At 44.1% G+C, this 20,155-nt stretch overlaps 1 protein-coding gene and 1 pseudogene across 1 annotated transcript in view; one reads left to right on the top strand and one right to left on the bottom strand.

Annotated features, from left to right (window-relative positions):
- LOC129626435 (liprin-alpha-1-like) overlaps positions 1 to 19,126 on the top strand; it is a 271,527-nt gene extending 252,401 nt beyond the window's left edge. Inside the window, exon 7 of the mRNA XM_055545433.1 lies at positions 17,851 to 19,126. Coding sequence (XP_055401408.1) covers positions 17,851 to 17,978 — 128 coding nt within the window. The 3' untranslated portion in view covers positions 17,979 to 19,126. The remainder of the gene's footprint in view (positions 1 to 17,850) is intronic.
- Positions 461 to 580, bottom strand: LOC129627442 (uncharacterized; annotated as a pseudogene).
- Positions 19,127 to 20,155: the final 1,029 nt, after the last annotated feature.

Below are 20,155 nucleotides of genomic sequence, written 5' to 3'. Positions count from 1 at the left end.
TAGAAGTAGCCTATGGTTCAGCAGTCCCACTCCCAGGCATAGATCCACCCCCAGTCCAAGCCAACAAGCCAGATGCCCCGTTTGGGCACATCGATCTGTGCGCGCGCTCGCATGCGCATGCGCGATCGCCTGCGAGGCTGGGGGTGGGGCGGGGGCTGGGGCTCTGGCTGGAGTCGGTGCAAGCCCCGGGATTGCCTGAGGCAAGCCAAAGGAGCCCCAGAGGGAGACGGGACGGCCGGTCGTCTGGTTTCCTGAAAGCCGAATGCGAATGCGGAGGGGCTCGCGGGCCGCGGGGAGGCAACCCAGGTCTGCAGCGGGAGTCGGGGCCCCGGCCACCCACTCACTCCCCCCGCCCCGGGAGGGGCTGGGGCTGCGGGGGGGGCGGGGGGGCGAGGGGGGTGTGGGTCCAAGAATTGGGACGCGGGGCGGGGGCTAAAGGACCTCTTCTGGTAGGCAAAAAAGCCTCCAGCACCCGGAATTCCCAGGTGGTCTCCCATCCAAGATACTAAACAGGCCCGACCCTGCTTAGCTTCCGAGATCAGACGAGATCGGGCGCCTTCAGGCCGGTAGGGCCGGAGACGGACGCGGCCGCCGCGGGGCGCCCTAAGAGCCTTGCGCTTCGCCTCCCTTTCGCTCTGACCTGCAGGTCGGGCCAACGGGCCGGCCCTCTCCTCGGGGGGCCGTGCTGTACTTGAGCCGCACGACCCGCGACCGCACTCCAGCCTGCTGACGCCGGCCCGGCCCCCGAACACCGCCAACACCAGACCAGCAACCGCCTGGCCGGGCCCGGGGGCCCGATGGGCTTCCAGGACCCCCCAGTGACCGGGAGGGCGTGCGTGCGTGCGCGCGGGGCCTGGGGGGTGGGCTGAGGGGTGCGGAGGTCTCGGCGCCCTCCCACCCCCGGCCACTCCAGACCCGGCCGCGCTGGCTGAGCGGGGCCTCCCCCCCCCCCATCCCGTTCGCTGTCCAGGGCCGCGCGACCCCGGAGGTGTCGGTCTTCGGGGCCCGCCGCCTCCCGATCCCCGCGGCCCGGGGGCCTCTGAACCTCCTGCGGGCCTAGGCGCAGCGAATCTTGAGCGCCCAACTTGCCCGGCACCTGCCCGCTGCCCAAACCCACCGGGAGCCACGGAGGCGCGGTCGACCGGAGCGCCTCAGCCCCGCCCCTTTGCCCTACCGAGGCGCCCCCCTTGTCCCCACGCCGCCCGCCAAGCACCCGACCTTCCTGAGAGAGCAGACGAACCACAGGCAGGCACACAGACAGACACACACACACACACACACGAGTGTGGTCTTTGGAAATACTTCTGTTCGTAGTTGCTGGGTTGAGCCCAACTCTTATAGGACCCATGGAGTGCGGCCCATCAGGCTCCTCTGTCCGTGGCATTTCCCAGGCGAGAATACTGGAGTGGGTTGCCATTGCCTTCTCCAGGGGATCTTCCCGACCCAGGGATCAAACCCGAGTCTCCTGCGGGCGGATGCCTTGCCATCTGAACCAGCACATTGCGAATTCCCTAGGCAAAATACAAAGAAAAGAGCTCGTGTGCTACTAAGTGGAAAGATGATTGAAGAAACAGAAGGTGTCCTTTGTTGGTATTTTTGAATCTTTCTTTAGTTTTCGTTGATTTTTACTCTTAAGGCTACTTGAACAAGGCAAGAGAGAAACCCCAGAACTGAAAAGCAATTGACTTTTTTGAAAGAAACCTGTGCAGGTTAAGCACTCTTCGTTTTTGAGAGATGGTGAAATGCAAAATCTTGATTCAACACATATGACTTTGGTGAACTTTATTTCAAATCTCCATGATGAACCCCTAAGGCGTCCAGGAAGAAAGGAGTAGAGCGGGAGACAAAAAGAGCAACCTTTCCCCTTGGCGCCATCCCAACCAGCTGCTTAGTTCCTTCATCTCATGGACTACCATCTGGGCTTATCTGGTTTGTCTGATTCTTGTTTTGGGGCCCGTTTCTAGTCACAAGGCTGTCAAGAGTGGGGTGGATGTTTGGGAGGGGGGGGAAGCCCTTCTTTCCATTCCACATGAGACCCAGTGGACAATCCAGGCCCTTGCTACTGCATTGAGTGTGCAGCAGAAATATCAACGGTGATGCTGGTTAACAACGCATATTCCTGGAATCTACTCCTTTGGCTACTGACTGTGTGTGGTGGTGGTCTGGAACCTATATCTGGAAGCTTTCTTTATGATTGCAAATGACACCAAAGTCTGAGGACGATGGAAGATCTTCACATTTCTGCAAGAGCCACACACCTCCAGAAGGAACCACAAGACTTGCTTGAAATGGTCAAGGTATAAGTATTGGACTAAAGGTTGCAAGGTCTCCACCTTTTCTATGGAAATCAAAATATCTTTCTTTGAAGTGAAAATGGATCATACTCAACGTTCACGTTCTTGTAGAGCATTTGAAAAGCCCTAAATTGTAGAAATCTGCTGTACGAGTTCCTTGAAAGCAAGAACCTAAATTGTAGAAATCTGCTGTACGAGTTCCTTGAAAGCAAGAACCTATATTTATGGATATGTCTTAGTGCCTTAGATTGTGCCTTGATTATAGTGTACACGTCAACCCAGGAAATAAAGAATTGAATCGCCAAATATACAAAGAGATCAAAAGTGCCGAGCCAAGTGACACCTTGACGCTTCCAAGAACTTTTCTGTGTTTCACACACTAAGTAAATCCTGAGCACCTACGATGAGCTGGGAGGCATGTAATAAGTTTCTGGAACTAGAAGGCGGAGAGAAGCAGACACAGAGTTCCTGCTTTCACTGAGACGAATCTAATGATACATCACAGGCAGATCCTTTGAGAACTTATCGAGGGGCCTCTTGTCTCACCAAAACCTGGGTGTCAGGGAAGGCTTTTCAGAGTAACAATTGAGTTGAGGTCCATAGGTTGAACCTACGTAAACCAGGGTTAAGATGCAGGAAGAATTTCAGGCAGGGAAAATAGCATCTTGGAAGGCTATGCGACCAGGGAAACTTAGAACATTCAAGAAATGAAAAATGCCCTATGGGATGGAAGCCAAAGAGTGCAGAGGGCATTCCAGCTAAAAGACATCAGAGACTAACGTGGGGAACAAGCATGAAGGGATGTGATCATATATTCAATATGATGGAAAAATACAAGAGCAGTTGGGGCAGGGAGATGATAGAATTTCTCTGCATTTCCAAAATGTCATCTTGTTCCATAACACTAATATTTGGAGCGACTCAACTCCAAGTTACAAGGAGGGACCACTTCCACGAGTTCGAATAGTCCTCATTGCAAAGTCTGTCAATAACGAATGCTAGAGGAGATGTGACCAAAGGGAACTCTACTCCACATGCAGATTGTGTGGGTGAATTCTCTAAGAAATTAAGGGAAGGAGTGCTACATCTTGTTTGTTGTATTGTGTTTTGGGGGAACTATTTTGGAATTAGAGGAGCCCATTCCTCAGTATATGATTTCCAAACTAGGCAAGTATAATTACAGTCTGATAAGATGTAACTCAAATAACTTCTGAATGTTAATTGGTTTTGAAAGAGGAAATAATCTTGCAAGAGAAATATAGACAAACAGGAAAAGCATAGTTGTCAATATATTAACCTAGAGATGGTACAAATATTGTTTAAGAAATATGAAAGTTTCATGGAGTATTTCGCATGAAGGAATTATTTCCTCTTAAAAGTCAAAAGGGCTTCCCTGGTGGCTCAGAGGTTAAAGCATCTGCCTGCAATGCAGAAGACCTGGGTTTGATCCCTGAGTCAGAAAGATCCCCTGGAGAAGGAAATGGCAACCCACTCCAGTATTCTTGCCTGGAGAATCCCATGGATGGAGGAGCCTGGTGGGCTACAGTCCACTGGGTCGCGAAGAGTCAGATACTACTGAGCAACTTAACTACCTTAAAAGTCAAAAAGGATCATGAGTCCACTCATAAAAATGATTTGTTCTTCAGTTTTATCATGAATTACCTGACTAAAGGATGATTATGTATTGTATTATTCCTTCAAAATTATAGCACATTGTTCACTTTCCAGATTTTTATTTAATTGATATTTATTTAACATTGACTCTGTGCCAGCACTGCAAAGCCCACCCACACACCCTACACCAATTTTGTGACTTCATTAGAAACCACTTAATCAAGCAAATTCTACAGTTACCTCTATTTTACATCCTAAATTGGCACATTATATGTCGCCCTACTTAACACTATTAAGATTATCTCTTTTTTAAAAATTCTTGATAAACATAATTCCTGGCTTCCTCACAAAATAATTTAAATTATATAAAAACTGGAACTTTGTCTAATTTATCACTGTATTCTTAGCTCTTCGAGGAATATTAGTACTAGATATTCAAAAGACTCGTATTAAATGAAAATGATTTCAGTGGGTCTCAAAAGAACTTGTCTTTAAAAGGCATTGGTGCGGGGAGCTGCCCGTCAGAACGGGGTCCTTTGTCCGAAGGACACAGCTCTGGGAGCTGCCTCAGTCCTTGAGGGTTTGCTTGCAAACATAGCTCTCTGTCCCGCCACCCCAGAGATTAGGCGCTTATTTACTGCAGGCACCTGGAGTTCTGTGCAAACTTCTCACGCACAGAGAAATATTATCTGGTGTAAGAAATAATAACAGGGTGCCATTCCCATGCTCTCAAGATTTCTTGTGACTGTTTGTAAGATGTGTAGGTCAAACAAAGAAAATGTTAACTGTCTTGTCTTTCTCACGCTCTTCTGTATAAATGTGAGATGCTGAATAAAGTTGGTGTCAGACTGCGTCCCTTCGTGGAGACGTGTCTGAACCTCTCGACCCCATCTTTGTTGGAGATTTCTCTTGCTTTCGTTTCTTTTCTCAGCCCCGCCGTGCACGTTCTCGGGACCTGATCGACTTTGCCGTCTAGCACCGGCACATTGGTGCCATTTAAAGTAGATATTAGGTTTCCATTTTCTCATCAATGATTCGTTTCATTGGTTTTGTCATTTCAGATAACTTTCTTGAACATCAGATCATGGAAGATAGAAATAATGTTACTGAATTTATCCTCTTAGAACTTTCTATGGACAAGAAAGTCCAGATCCTCTGCTTTTTATTTTTCTTATTCTGTTACCTGGCTATTTGGTTGGGGAATTTGATCATTGTGATTTCTATTACATGCAGTCAGCTAATCACCCAGCCCATGTACTTCTTCCTTAACTGCCTTGCACTCTCAGATCTCTTCTACACCTCCACTGTGACACCCAAACTCATGACTGACTTACTGATGGAGAAAAAGGCCATTTCCTATAAAAACTGCATGACACAGCTTTTCACCACCCACTTCTTTGGGGAGGGGGGAATGAGGTCTTCACCCTCACAGGGATGGCCTGTGACTGCTATGTGGTCATCAGCAAACCTCTCCACGACGCCATCACCACGAACAGGCAAAAACGTCACTCAGTTCTCATAGCGTCGTGTGCAGGGGGACGTCTTCATTCTCTTGGTCTCTTTCTTCTTGCGATTGTTTTACCTTTCTGTGGCCCCAGTGAAATAGACCACTATTTCTGTGATGCATATCTTTTGTTGAAACTAGCCTGCACTGATACACACAAAATTGGCTTTTTTGTCATTGCCAATTCTGGCTTGATGGGACTGGTGCTCTTTGTGGTTTTGATGGCCTCCTACATTTTGATTCTGTATAATGTGTGCACATATTCTGCAGAAAGCCGCCATAAAGCACTTTCCACCTGTAGTTCCCACATCACAGTCCGTGATCCTCTTTTTCACACCTGTCATCTTTGTTTACATTAGACCTGCCACAACATTACCAGAGGATAAAGTGTTTACGCTCTTCTACACAATTATTGTCCCCATGCTCAACCCGCTTATCTACACACTTAGAAACATGGAGATGAAAAATTCCATAAGAAGAGTTTGGTGCAATAAAAGGTTCTGGGAAGGGAGCTTAATGATCTGAAGGTCATTCATCTCTGACGCCAGTGACTGTCTTCTCATCACTCCCTCTGTTGCTGAGTCTCTCCTGCTAATGGGAACATCAGGCAGAATGTGTAAAAGCCAAGCCTCCAACAACAGCTTGCCTTCAGTGGTTCCTTCTTTATTTTCCTCTCAATGCGTTTTCCTTGATTTCACTTTTCACTAATAATCCCCTTTGTTTAAAAAAAAAAGAAAAGGAAACTTTTTACAGAGTAAAAACACACTGAAAAATCTGGAGGGAGAGTGATCCTGCCTGTATTGAAGGCTAAACCTGGGGGAGACTTCGCTCTCAAAATACTTGGCCTCAAGGTATAAAAGGTAATAATATGTTACAAGGTAAAAGACAGTTAAAGAATCCACCTGCTAATGCAGGAGACACATGTTCAATCCTTGGGCCAGGAAGATCCTCTGGAGAAGGAAATGGCTACCCACTCCAGTGTTTTTGCCTGGGAAATCCCATGGAGAGAGGAATCTGGTGGGCTACAGCCCATGGGGATGCAAAACAGCTGGACATGATTCAGCGACTAAACAAAAACAAAAAGGCAGTTATAGGAAAATAAGAACAATCACATACTGCAAACTCCTTTCAGAACTATATACCTAGCCTCGTATCCTACAACTCTAGATTTCTTTTAATCAAGTACCTAGAGATTTTTTTGTGTGTATTTGTGAACTGCTATTATTTTACTTAAGTGAAAAGAATATATAGATCTAAATACAACATAGTGTAAAGTCCAGCCTTATAGTCGACATGGCAAGTCTTACAGTCTGAAAAGCAAGTCACTGTGTGATCTGTTTGTGAAGTAACATTGTAAGTATTGGGGGAAATATATGTGTGTATATATATATATATATATATATATATATATATATATACACAAACTCATGCTATTTGAACTGGGTTTGACATTAAGTATACATGATCAAGGAATAAATAAACTACAACTGACTTTGCTACAAAACAGAAGAAAATATAAATCCTTTAGTTCCTCAAAACAGATGATTTATCTCAAAGTAAAAGACTTTCACTTACTATCTAAATTCAAGTGTAGAATAATCCTAAAATAATATTTGACAAAATATAGATCAGACTCAGTGATGGGAATATATATATATATATATATATATATATTCTGCTGCTGTGCTTAGGTGTTTCTGACTCTGTGGCCACATGGACTGTAGCCCACCAGGCTTCTCTGTCCATGGGGATTCTCCAGGCACAAATATCGGAGTGGGTTGCCATGTTCTCCTCCAGGGGATCTTCCCAAGCCAGGGACTGAACCCAGGTCTCCCACATTGCAGGCAGACTCGTTACCAACTGAGCCATCAGGGAAGCCCAAGTATACTGGAGTGGGTAGCCTATCTCTTCCCCAGGGGATTTTCCCGACCCAGGAATCAACCAGGGGTCTCCTGCATTGCAGGTGGATTCTTTACCAGTTGAGCTACCAGGGAAGTCTAATGTGTATACATCCATACCTATAGGATTTTCATGATTTTCTAGGGCAAAGTATACATTTTGTTTGAAATACATTTTTAAGATTGCTGCATTTTCTTATGAAAATGTGCATAGTTTTGGATATAAAATGTAACTATTAATAGTATAGATTTGTATTCTATATAATGAGTTAAACTATATTTAATACTATAGATTTATTTTAGGTAATAGGATATTTTCTAATGTTTCTCTCTCAAATAATGTAATATTTTTTAGAATTAATAGGACAGATGATGGATTTTAAAGAATCATATTATTACTATGTCATAAAAATGTTGTTAACTGTTCTCCACACAAAGAGAGGCCATATTAATATTTGGCTATATTATGTGTGTGTCTCCTTCAGAATTTTCCACAGTTTATTGTGACCCACACAGTCAAAGGCTATGGCATAGTCAATAAAGCAGAAATAGACGTTTTTCTGGAACTCTCTTGCTTTTTCGATGATCCAGCAGGTGTTGGCAATTTGATCTCTGGTTCCTCTGCCTTTTCTAAAACCAGCTTGAACATCTGGAAGTTCATGGCGCACGTATTGCTGAAGCCTGGCTTGGAGAATTTTGAGCATTACTTTACGAGCAACAAAGATCTGTCTAGTCAAAGCTATAGTTTTTCCAGCAGTCATGTATGGATGTGAGAGTTGGACTATAAAGAAAGCTGAGGGCCGAAGGATTGATGCTTTTGAACTGTGGTGTTGGAGAAGACTCTTGAGAGTCCCTTGGACTGCAAGGAGATCCAACCAGTCCATCCTAAAGGAGATCAGTCCTGGGTGTTCATTGGAAGGACTGATGTTGAAGCTAAAACTCCAACACTTTGGCCACCTGATGAGAAGAGCTGACGCATTTGAAAAGACCCTGATGCTTGGAAAGGTTGAGGGGAGGAGGAGAAGGGGACAACAGAGGATGAGATGGCTGGATGGCATCACTGACTCAATGGACATGGGTTTGGGTGGACTCCGGGAGTTGGTGATGGACGGGGAGGCCTGGTGTGCTGCAGTACATGGGGTCTCAAAGAGTCAGACACGACTGAGGGCCTGAACTGAACTGAATATGTATGTGTCTTATTTTTGTACTTGCAAGATACTTTGCAAATATTATTTTGCATATTTTGCTGAATATTTAAATGTCAAAAAAGAATGGTGTTTCAGAATTGTAAATAATAATCTTAAGGAGGCAGAAGTTATCAAAGTAACTGAATGAATATGTTGTAAATAATGTAAATCAACCAAATCTTACTTAATTTCCCAATTGAATTATCTCCTCAAGTGGATCAGTTGTTTGGAGTTACATTTTCATAAAGATCATCCATTCGTCTTCCCAGATAGTTGCGAATATCTGGTAATAACTGATATTTTTCAATATCCCCATCCCCCCATGTTTGCTTATAGTGTTTAACAGCCTTCCATAGAGACCTCAGCTCTGCCTTCATGTGTAAATTAAGCAGAAACCATAATCCATGACCTTCAGCCATGAACTACGGAGTTTAATACCAGATATTTTGGGTGAGGAATTTTTAAAAAAGATGCTTACAATATATGCCATTCTTATCTCTCCTGTTAATAAATACAAGTACTAGGAAATAAAGAGGCCAGAATATATTGCTTCATTTCACAGAGACATCATTCATACAAATCTCTCTCTCTCGGAATGAGGCTTAAAATAAGACATTATTCTGCCTGCCTCATTCAGTCTGGATTCATGAGCAGTTCAGGTTGTGGGGTGGTGGTTGCTTTTCGCTAGTAAATCACACTGTATGAGAAAACTCATATATTGAGTTTAATTCCTATTATGTGGGGATTTCTTATGTTATGTCAGTTCAGTTCAGTTCAGTCGCTCAGTCGTGTCCGACTCTTCGTGACCCCATGAATCGCAGCACGCCAGGCCTCCCTCTCCATCACCAACTCCTGGACTTCACTCAGACTCACGCCCATCGAGTCAGTGATGCCATCCAGCCATCTCATCCTCTGTCGTCCCCTTCTCCTCTTGCCCCCAATCCCTCCCAGCATCAGGGTCTTTTCCAAAGAGTCAACTCTTTGCATGAGGTGGCCAAAGTACTGGAGTTTCAGCTTCAGCATCATTCCTTCCAAAGAAATCCCAGGGCTGATCTCCTTCAGAATGGACTGGTTGCATCTCCTTGCAGTCCAAGGGACTCTCAGGAGTCTTCTCCAACACCACAGTTCAAAAGCATCAGTTCTTCGGTGCTCAGCCTTCTTCACAGTCCAACTCTCACATCCATATATGACCACTGGAAAAACCATAGCCTTGACTAGACGGACCTTTGTTGGCAAAGTAATGTCTCTGCTTTTGAATATGCTATCTAGGTTGTTCATAACTTTTCTTCCAAGGAGTAAGCGTCTTTTAATTTCATGGCCGCAGTCACCATCTGCAGTGATTTTGGAGCCCCCCAAAATAAAGTCTGATACTGTTTCCACTATTTCCCCATCTAGTTCCCATGAAGCGATGGGACCAGATGCCGTGATCTTCGTTTTCTGCGTGTCGAGCTTTAAGCCAAGTTTTTCACTCTCCACTTTCACTTTCATCAAGAGGCTTTTGAGTTCCTCTTCACTTTCTGCCATAAGGGTGGTGTCATCTGCATATCTGAGGTTATTGATATTATCCCGGCAATCTTGATTCCAGCTTGTGTTTCTTCCAGTCCAGCGTTTCTCATGATGTATTCTGCATAGAAATTAAATAAGCAGGGTGACAATATACAGCCTTGACGAACTCCTTTTCTTATTTGGACCCAGTCTGTTTTCCCATGTCCAGTTCTAACTGTTGCTTCCTGACCTGCATACAGATTTCTCAAGAGGCAGGTCAGGTGTTCTGGTATTCCCATCTCTTTCAGAATTTTATACAGTTTATTGTGATCCATGCAGTCAAAGGCTTTGGCATCGTCAATAAAGCAGAAATAGATGTTTTTCTGGAACTCTCTTGCTTTTTCCATGATCCAGCAGATGTTGGCAATTTGATCTCTGGTTCCTCTGCCTTTTCTAAAACCAGCTTGAACATCTGGAAGTTCACGGTTCGTGTATCGCTGAAGCCTGGCTTGGAGAATTTTGAGCATTACTTTACTAGCATGTGAGATGAGTGCAATTGTGCGGTAGTCTGAGCATTCTTTGGCATTGCTTTCTTTGGGATTGGAATGAAAACTGACCTTTTCCAGTCCTGAGGCCACTGCTGCGTTTTCCAAATTTGCTGGCATATTGAGTGCAGCACTTTCACAGCATCATCTTTCAGGATTTGAAACAGCTCCTCTGGAATTCCATCACCTCCACTAGCTTTGTTCGTAGTGATGCTTTCTAAGGCCCACTTGACTTCACATTCCAGCATGTCTGGCTCTAGGTCAGTGATCACACCGTCGTGATTATCTGGGTCGTGAAGATCTTTTCTGCACAGTTCTTCTGTGTATTCTTGCCCCCTCTTCTTAATATCTGCTGCTTCTGTTAGGTCCATACCATTTCTGTCCTTTATCGAGCCCATCTTTGCATGAAATGTCCCCTTGGTATCTCTAATTTTCTTGAAGAGATCTCTAGTCTTTCCCATTCTGTTGTTTTCCTCTATTTCTTTGCATTGATCGCTGAGGAAGGCTTGCTTATGAGAGGGTAACAGGCAGGAAGGCCAGGGGTCTCCAAATGGAGGAAATAGCCTGCAAGTGTCAGAGATTTTTATCTCTCTTAAGCGGCAGGAAGAAACAAACTAATAATTTTTTTTCCTTCTCTATACAAATTTAAAGAGAGGTTTCTCTTAAAATACTGTGTTGCCATAATGACACCTGGTTTCACCTGAAGTTAGCTATTCTTGAGCCTAGAGATAACCAATGCCTTTTTCTTATGGAAATGTTTGTCTTAAGCTATGCTAATGTACTACGCCTTTACCCCAAACTCTGTCTCCAAGTCGGTTCCGCCTCTTGGCCCAAAACCTACTTGACAAACCAGTATGTTATACTCAGATATTGTTCCCCTAATCTATGTAAATGAAACTATTTGTATGGTGGTCTGTCCTTCTTTAAGATTCAAGTTAATTATTTTATGGCCCAAGATAAACCATTTGGTGCCATTCTAAATTTTAAGACATTCCTTTCTTTCATTAACAGACTGCTAGTGACTATATAACATCCAGCTGAAGACTAGCAGGGGGGTGCTCTTTCTGCCCCCTTCTGATGCCTATGTCAGAAGCTTTCTCTATCTCCTTTATACTTTAATAAAAAACTTTATTACACAAAAGCTCTGAGCAATCAAGCCTTGTCTCTGGCCCCGGATTGAATTCTTCTCCTCCGGGAGCCAAGAATCCTGGTGTATTCGCGTGATTCAACAACAACCTTTCATCTTGGGGGCTCGTCCGGGATCCTTCAGGACAAGGTAAGGATGCTTAGAGCTTTAGTTCTTTGTTCTCTTAGCGAACACGTTTTCTGCTGTGCTTTACTAACTCTACCGTGTGCTTGTGTGAATGAATGACAGGCCCTGCGTGAAGCAAGTAAGGGGCCCTGCTCTGCGGTTCCACAGTGATCTCATAGGGCTTATGGGAAAAACCTGTTGGGGTGTTATACCGACCTGCCAATGCCAAGAGGCACTCAATGTCTCCTTCGGGAACCGACCAGAAATGGGCAAAGCGTGTGGACCGAACTCTCCTTTCTCGGTCAAACTTTTCGGTCTCTTTGACCATTTCATAACTCTTTGAGAATTAGAAGTACTAACCTAATCTATCGGATCATAGACTTTCGAGAGACTTGTGATCTATATTGTTACTGTATACTGTGGCTTAGGTCCCAAACTTAGACTGGTAATTCAAGAAAGCGCCTAGCCTCGCTAGAAATCGAAAGTTCGGAAGCTAGATGGAGCTCTAGCCCCCAGAACATCTCTGAGGTTAAAGGTTACGCAGATTGGGACTGCGATGGGTAACGCCGGCTCTTAGTGGATCAGAGGAGGCTGTTATACTGGTGTGGTGATGCTTGAAAAGAACATCTCAGTTTTATGTTCGCGTCGGTCTTATTGTAGTCAGGAAATGCTCAGGGTCGTGCACAGGCACTCAGGTGACAAATGTTTCCCACAGCGGTCTTAGCTTGGGAGGCATTCCAGAAGGTTACTCTGATTCACCCCGGGTGACATCAGAGACAAGCAAGGTTAAGGGTGAAGAGCTGGACGTCAAATAGGGATGCTATCAAGTCTACCCCTGGTACATCCCCACCCCATCTCGGTGGTAGAACCGGGAGGGACGAGTACGGCGCCTGCGTCGGTAAGGGACAGACTAAGTCCGACCAGGAAGGAAAAGCTTTTGGTGTAACGTCTGTCTACACCCCCATCTAGAGCAGGGAGGGACGCCTCCGGTAGAAAAAATGGCGCTGGTCGCTTTTTTTCTCTCTTACAGATGGGAGCTAACAATTCCAGCCTCACTCCTTTGAACTGTATCCTGAAAAACTGGGATAGATTTGATCCCCAGGGCTTAAAGAAGACACACCTGGTCTTCCTATGTGATACTGCATGGCCACGGTATCCATTGGAGGACGGCGAACGGTGGCCGGTTGGAGGGTCTCTTAAGTATAATACTGTTCTACAATTAGACCGGTTCTGTAAGGAACAAGGGAAATGGGTAGAAGTAGCATATGTGTTGCCCTTTTACTCTCTGCGAAATATGCCAGACTTATGTCCTAAGGGTATAGATTTGGGCGTGAAACCTTCAGCTCCCTCCTGTCCTCTTACTTTGCCCCCGTGCTGGGGACTCCAAACTGGGATTCAAACTGCCCACATGGAGGTCCAAACATCTCCTGTCTCAGTACGACCTCAGACTACTCTGGTTTCAGTAGAAACTCAGACCATCGAAGTAAGAGATGAGATGGAGGACAGGAGACAAAGAGAAGAGGAAAAACAGGTTTCTCCAATCTATCCCTGGGATCATATGCGCAGAACAGCCAGAGAGACTGAGGAACAGCCACAAAAGCTGTTGCCTCTTTATAAAACACCCACCGGGAAAAATAATCAGTCTGTGAGAGTTAATAAGCCTTTCTCTTATCAAGAAATACAAAGAATCAAGGAAGATCTGGGAGACTATTTAGATGACCCAGAAAAATATATTAGAGCTTTCAAAGGTGTTACTCTGCTTTATGACCTCACCTGGAAGGATGTGATGTATATCTTGGGACAAACGCTGACTCCCGAGTCAAAGACTCGAGTTTTGGGAAAAGCGGTTGCTTATGGAGATGAATGGCTTGGTAATGAATCAGTAGAGAAGAGGGAGAACGAGATAGCGGCCCTCCCCACTGAGAATCAGGCGGTCCCAACTATAGAACCAGACTGGGACTACAACACAGCTAAAGGAAGATGGGATCAGAATCATTTTGTTAGATGTATTCCTGAAGGACTTAGACAGGCACGTTCTAAGCCTTTAAACTATGGCAAATTGGCAGATATAGAACAGGAGGAAAAAGAAGCTCCTGGTAAATTCCTAGATAGACTGAGAGAAGGCCTTCGCAGATTCACTGAGATTGATCCCGAAAGTGAAGAGAAAAAAGTGATCTTAAAAGATAGATTTCTCACTCAGTCGGCTCCAGATATCCGCCGTAAGCTATTAAAACAGGCGTATGGACCAAATCAGTCTTTAGATACTCTGTTACAACTGGCTCAGACAGTCTATTACGGTAGAGAATATGAGGAAAAGAAAAAAAGACAAAAAAAGACAAAGGAAAAGGCGGAAGCCTTCGCCATGGCTATGAAAAACGTTCTTAAACAGCCTGAGAAAAGTGCCCAGAGGGGCCCAGGTGAAAACAGATGGGCTTGCTACTACTGTGGAAAGGGGGGACACCTCAAGCGGGATTGCCCTCAGGCATCTAAGCTGCCCCCGGCTCCATGTCCGGTCTGCAAAGGACCACACTGGAAGAGAGACTGCCCCCAGAGGCGTAGGTCTCCCGGGTCGGACTCTCAAGACAATCAGGACTGAAGGTGCCCGGGGGTCGCCACACAAGCTCCCGTCCTAATTACACCTGAGGAACCCTGGGTATTAATAGTTGTGGGGGGCCAATCCGTCGATTTCCTTTTAGATACTGGGGCAACTTATTCTGTGCTCACTGAAGCCCCTGGCCCACTTTCTTCCCGATCCGCTTCCGTAATGGGACTGTCTGGACGAGCCAAAAGGTATTATTTCAGTTATTCTTTATCTTGCAACTGGGATTCTGTGCTGTTTTCACACGAGTTTCTGATTGTGCCAGAATCTCCCTCACCCCTCTTGGGAAGGGATATACTGAGCAAGGTCCATGCCTCTGTTTTCATGAATATGGAGCCCTCCCTTTCTCTCCCTTTAGTTGAACAAAATGTAAATCCTAGAGTATGGGCGGATGGAAAATCTGTGGGTCGAGCTCAAAATGCTATTCCTGTAGTTGTTAAGCTCAAAGACCCGCACGTATTTCCACATAAGAAGCAGTATCCACTGAAACCTGAAGTTAAGGAAGGGTTAAAACCCATCATTGAAAATTTAAAGGAACAGGGACTATTAATTTCCTGTAACAGTCCTTGCAACACTCCTATTTTGGGTATAAAGAAATCGAATGGTAAATGGAGACTAGTTCAAGATTTACGAATAATAAATGAGGCTGTAGTTCCTTTACACCCCGTAGTGCCTAATCCTTATACTCTATTGTCTGAAATTCCTGAACGGGCCAAATATTTCTCAGTAATTGATTTAAAAGATGCCTTCTATTCAGTGCCTTTGGCGGAAGAAAGTCAATTCCTATTTGCCTTTGAAGACCCTACGCAGCCAGCTTCTCAATTAACCTGGACAGTTTTGCCCCAGGGATTTCGTGACAGTCCTCACTTATTCGGACAAAGTTTGTCACGAGATCTACAAAACTTTAATAGCTCTGAAACAGTGGTGTTACAATATGTAGATGATATTTTGCTCTGTGCTGAGACAGAGGAAGCTTGTTCGCGAGCCTCTGAAGATTTCTTAAACTTTCTGGCGGACTGTGGTTACAAGGCATCAAGAGAAAAGGCTCAGCTTTGTCAACAATCGGTTAGATATCTGGGCCTAATCATATCAGAAGGGACTAGGGCCATAGGCCCTGAGAAAATTAAACCTATACTAAATCACCCCCTACCTATGACTTTAAGACAATTGAGAGGATTTTTGGGAATCACAGGTTACTGTGGCATTTGGATTCCAGGTTACGGGGAACTTGCCCGGCCTTTATATAAACTTATAGCTGAAACTCAGCAGGCCCAAACCGACAAACCGGTTTGGTCTCCAGAAACTCAAAAGGCTTTTAAGGTTCTTCAGACTGCTCTCCTGCAAGCTCCAGCTCTGAGCTTGCCCACAGGGTCAGAATTTAATTTGTTTGTCACTGAAAGAAAAGGTGTGGCATTGGGAGTTTTGACACAACCCCGAGGGCCTCACCAGCAACCTGTAGCTTATCTAAGCAGAGAATTAGATGTAGTTTCACGTGGGTGGCCCCACTGCCTAAGAGTAATTGGGGCAGCGGCTTTATTAGCACCTGAAGCTTTAAAAATAATTAATGGACGAAACCTTACTGTCCTGACTTCTCATGATGTGAGTGGAATCTTAAATTCTAAGGTTAATATTTGGATGACAGACAGTAGGCTTCTTAAGTATCAGTCATTGTTGTTAGAAGGACCAGTAACTAAGCTTAAAGTTTGTGAAAATTTAAATCCTGCCACTTTCCTTCCTGAGAAGGAAAATGAAACACCTGATCACGATTGTTCTCAATTCCTAACTTTAAACTATGCAGCTCGAGAGGATCTAAAGGATACCCCATTAGACAATCCTGACATGGAAATATTTACAGATGGCAGTTCTTTTGTTCAGGATGGAAAGCGTAAAGCAGGTTACGCCGTGGTGACTGCTGAACAGGTTTTGGAAGCAAAATCTCTCCCCCAGGGAACCAGTGCTCAGTTAGCGGAGCTTGTGGCCCTGACCCGAGCTCTAGAGTTAAGCAAAGGGCAGCGGGTAAATATCTACACAGATTCTAAGTATGCCTATTTGACTTTACATGCTCATGCTGCAATATGGAAAGAGAGACACTTTAAAACAGCAACAGGAGAACCTATTAAACATTTCAGAGAGATCGAGAGACTTTTAACTGCTATATATTGTCCTAAAGAAGTAGCTGTTATGCACTGCAAAGGGCACAGCAGGGATGGGAGTAAAATAGCCGAAGGTAATCATCTGGCTGACTGCCAAGCCAGAAAAGCGGCACTTTACGAAACCCCTTCACTACAGACGCCTTTGATCTGGACAGGTCCTGTGGAACAGAAAAGACCACAATATACTGAAGAAGAATTAAAAAGATATGAAAAACGAGGAACAAAGATTACTGATAAAAGATGGTTACAGTCTGAGGATGGACAATTAATAATTCCTGAAAATGCTCAGTGAAAAATTCTTAAGGGTTTACATCAGAGTTTTCATTTGGGTGCCGAGAGTACTTACCAAATGGTTTCTCGTTTGTTTGAAGGTAAAAATGTAATGAAAACTTTAAAGAATATTATCAAAAGGTGTGAGATTTGTCAAAAAAATAACCCAAAGACTGAAAAGCTAACAAAATCTGGATTACAACGAAGTGGGAAGTATCCTGGAGAAGATTGGAAAATTGATTTTACTCACATGCCAAAAGCTAATGGATATTCTTGCTTACAAGTTTGGGTAGATACCTTTACTGGATGGATTGAGGCTTTTCCCAGTCGTAGTGAACAGGCTAAGGAGGTTATAAAGATTTTAATCCATGAAATTATCCCCAGGTTTGGGCTGCCACGGAGCCTTCAGAGTGACAATGGCTCCGCCTTTAAAGCTGCTGTAACTCAGGGGGTGTCTAAAGCTCTAGGAATAGAATATCACTTACACTGTTCCTGGAGACCCCAATCCTCCGGAAAAGTTGAAAAAACAAATGACATTATCAAAAGACATCTGCGCAAATTAACTCAAGAGACGCAGGACAAATGGATTAAAGTCCTACCCATAGCTTTAATGAGGGCTTGAACTACACCCCAAAAGAAGGGACTGTCCCCCTTTAAATGTATTTATGGAAGGCCTTTCTTACGCACAGACATTGTTATAGACCCTGAAGCCTTGAAATTAACTAATTATGTAACTCAGCTCTCAGCTTTTCAACAGGCATTAACAGAACTCCGGGAGACAACTCCTGACCCAGCCTCCGAGACAAACAAGCCTCTATTTGAGCCAGGAACCGAGGTCCTCATAAAAACATTGGGATCTGGGGGCCCATCCCTCGAGCCTCTCTGGGAAGGTCCTTACCAGGTTATTCTTTCTTCTCCCACAGCTGTCAAAGTGCCAGAAATTGATTCGTGGGTACATCATACTCGAGTTAAGAGGTGGCACCCTGACCAAAATTAAGTGACTTCATTTTATGTCTTTACTTTCTATGCTCTGACTTTGTACCTTTTAGATGTACCTGATAACCTATGCGAGCTTACTTCTGCTGACTCCAAATATCCTGAGTCTGCCGTTGGATCCTCAAGACAATGTCTTCCTGTCCTGGGCTCACTCCTATGCTGCATTCCACAATCGGTCTAACTGCTGGGTCTGTGGAGCACTCCCCTCTTCGTCAATGGAAGGCTTCCCGTGGTGGACGTCCCCACTTCAAGGAAAAGACTTTCTCCAAGTCTGTGAATACCTTCGACAACAATCACATGCGATGCCTCTTCTTCATCTGATGACATCTACCAACCCTAAAATGGACTGGTGCAACACTTTGCACTTTAACTATGGACATAATGTGACTTTTAATAATTCTGGTTGTTTTGTTCTTGCTGTTTGCTCCCTGCATCTGTAATTGTATAACTGGATTTGTTTCTAGCCGCATGAAAGCTTTTAAGTTACAAATGGTTGCTCAAACTCCTGCTACTGCTGTAGCTTCCTCCGACTACTATTTGGGGCCCCTGGATCAGATATCCTCAATATGAGGATTAGGAGAATATGTTGCCTCACCAATTTAGGGACAACGCCCCTTGTCAGCTCGGAAGTAGTTATGGAATGAGAACGACGCCCCTTTTCCCTAGACAACATAATTCTCCTAAAAGAAAAGGGGGGAATGAGAGGGTAACAGGCAGGAAGGCCAGGGGTCTCCAAATGGAGGAAATAGCCTGCAAGTGTCAGACATTTTTATCTCTCTTAAGCGGCAGGAAGAAACAAACTAACAATATTTTTTTCCTTCTCTATACAAATTTAAAGAGAGGTTTCTCTTAAAATACTGTGTTGCCATAATGACACCTGGTTTCACCTGAAGTTAGCTATTCTTGAGCCTAGAGATAACCAATGCCTTTTTCTTATGGAAATGTTTGTCTTAAGCTATGCTAATGTACTACGCCTTTACCCCAAACTCTGTCTCCAAGTCGGTTCCGCCTCTTGGCCCAAAACCTACTTGACAAACCAGTATGTTATACTCAGATATTGTTCCCCTAATCTATGTAAATGAAACTATTTGTATGGTGGTCTGTCCTTCTTTAAGATTCAAGTTAATTATTTTATGGCCCAAGATAAACCATTTGGTGCCATTCTAAATTTTAAGACATTCCTTTCTTTCATTAACAGACTGCTAGTGACTATATAACATCCAGCTGAAGACTAGCAGGGGGGTGCTCTTTCTGCCCCCTTCTGATGCCTATGTCAGAAGCTTTCTCTATCTCCTTTATACTTTAATAAAAAAACTTTATTACACAAAAGCTCTGAGCAATCAAGCCTTGTCTCTGGCCCCGGATTGAATTCTTCTCCTCCGGGAGCCAAGAATCCTGGTGTATTCGGGTGATTCAACAACAACCTTTCACTTATCTCTCCTTGCTGTTCTTTGGAACTCTGCATTCAGATGCTTATATCTTTCCTTATCTCCTTTGCTTTTCACTTCTCTTCTTTTTCCAGCTAAGTCATACAGTGACTCACTTAGTGGCTCAGTCACACACTTGATAATGTAAGGAACAACACTTCTTGAAACAGGCAATATAGAAAACAATAGCAGTAATAGTAGAATCATAAGTAAGAAGTTAAGTCAAGAACTTCTAGTAGGTGTAGCCCAGTGACATCTCCATGTCATCTGACTTAGTTTGCTAAATGACTATAGCTTGCTGTTGATATCCTGGTTGTAGATCCTGAGCATCTGATCTTGATTCAAAGACTGGTTATTGAGATAAGCTTTAGAAACAAACTCAGAATGTCCTTTTTAACAACTTAATTAAACCTCTTAGCAATGTAACATAACCACAAGGAACTATCTAAGGAGTGCGTCTTAGTAAATACAGACCTTAACTTAAAAAACTGGAACTTAATATTCAGTGAAACGTAATAGATGCCATAGGCCTGACATCAGTTAGGTGGATTTTTCTTTTAGAGCTCCCCAGTATACGTTGAGATTTCTGTATATGTCGGGAGACAGTCTTTTTATTTACCTGAGAAGGCTGTTCAGAACCCAAGTGTCTCCAGCTTCTGGAGGGATGAGGCAGAGAGAAAAAAGGTATAATTTTACCCGTAGGAGTAAATCACTAGATTGTTTTAAATGACCAGTAACTCGAGGAGAAGTGCTTCTTTATATCTGAAAACACAGAGTAAAAATCAACAATATGTCAGACAAAAAGTCGTGAAAATTGCGGTCATATTTAGCAGTCTACTCCATCCCATGCAATTGATCCCTTTGTTCTGCTGTCCTTGCCCAATGGCCAAGGACATCAGTGAAAGCAGTAGTCGCGAAGAAACTCATGAAG

Source organism: Bubalus kerabau, chromosome 14, assembly GCF_029407905.1.
Source record: "Bubalus kerabau isolate K-KA32 ecotype Philippines breed swamp buffalo chromosome 14, PCC_UOA_SB_1v2, whole genome shotgun sequence".
NCBI lineage: Eukaryota > Metazoa > Chordata > Mammalia > Artiodactyla > Bovidae > Bubalus > Bubalus kerabau.
The sequence above is the reverse complement of the archived record's forward strand: the minus strand, read 5'-3'. Positions and strand labels throughout refer to the sequence as shown.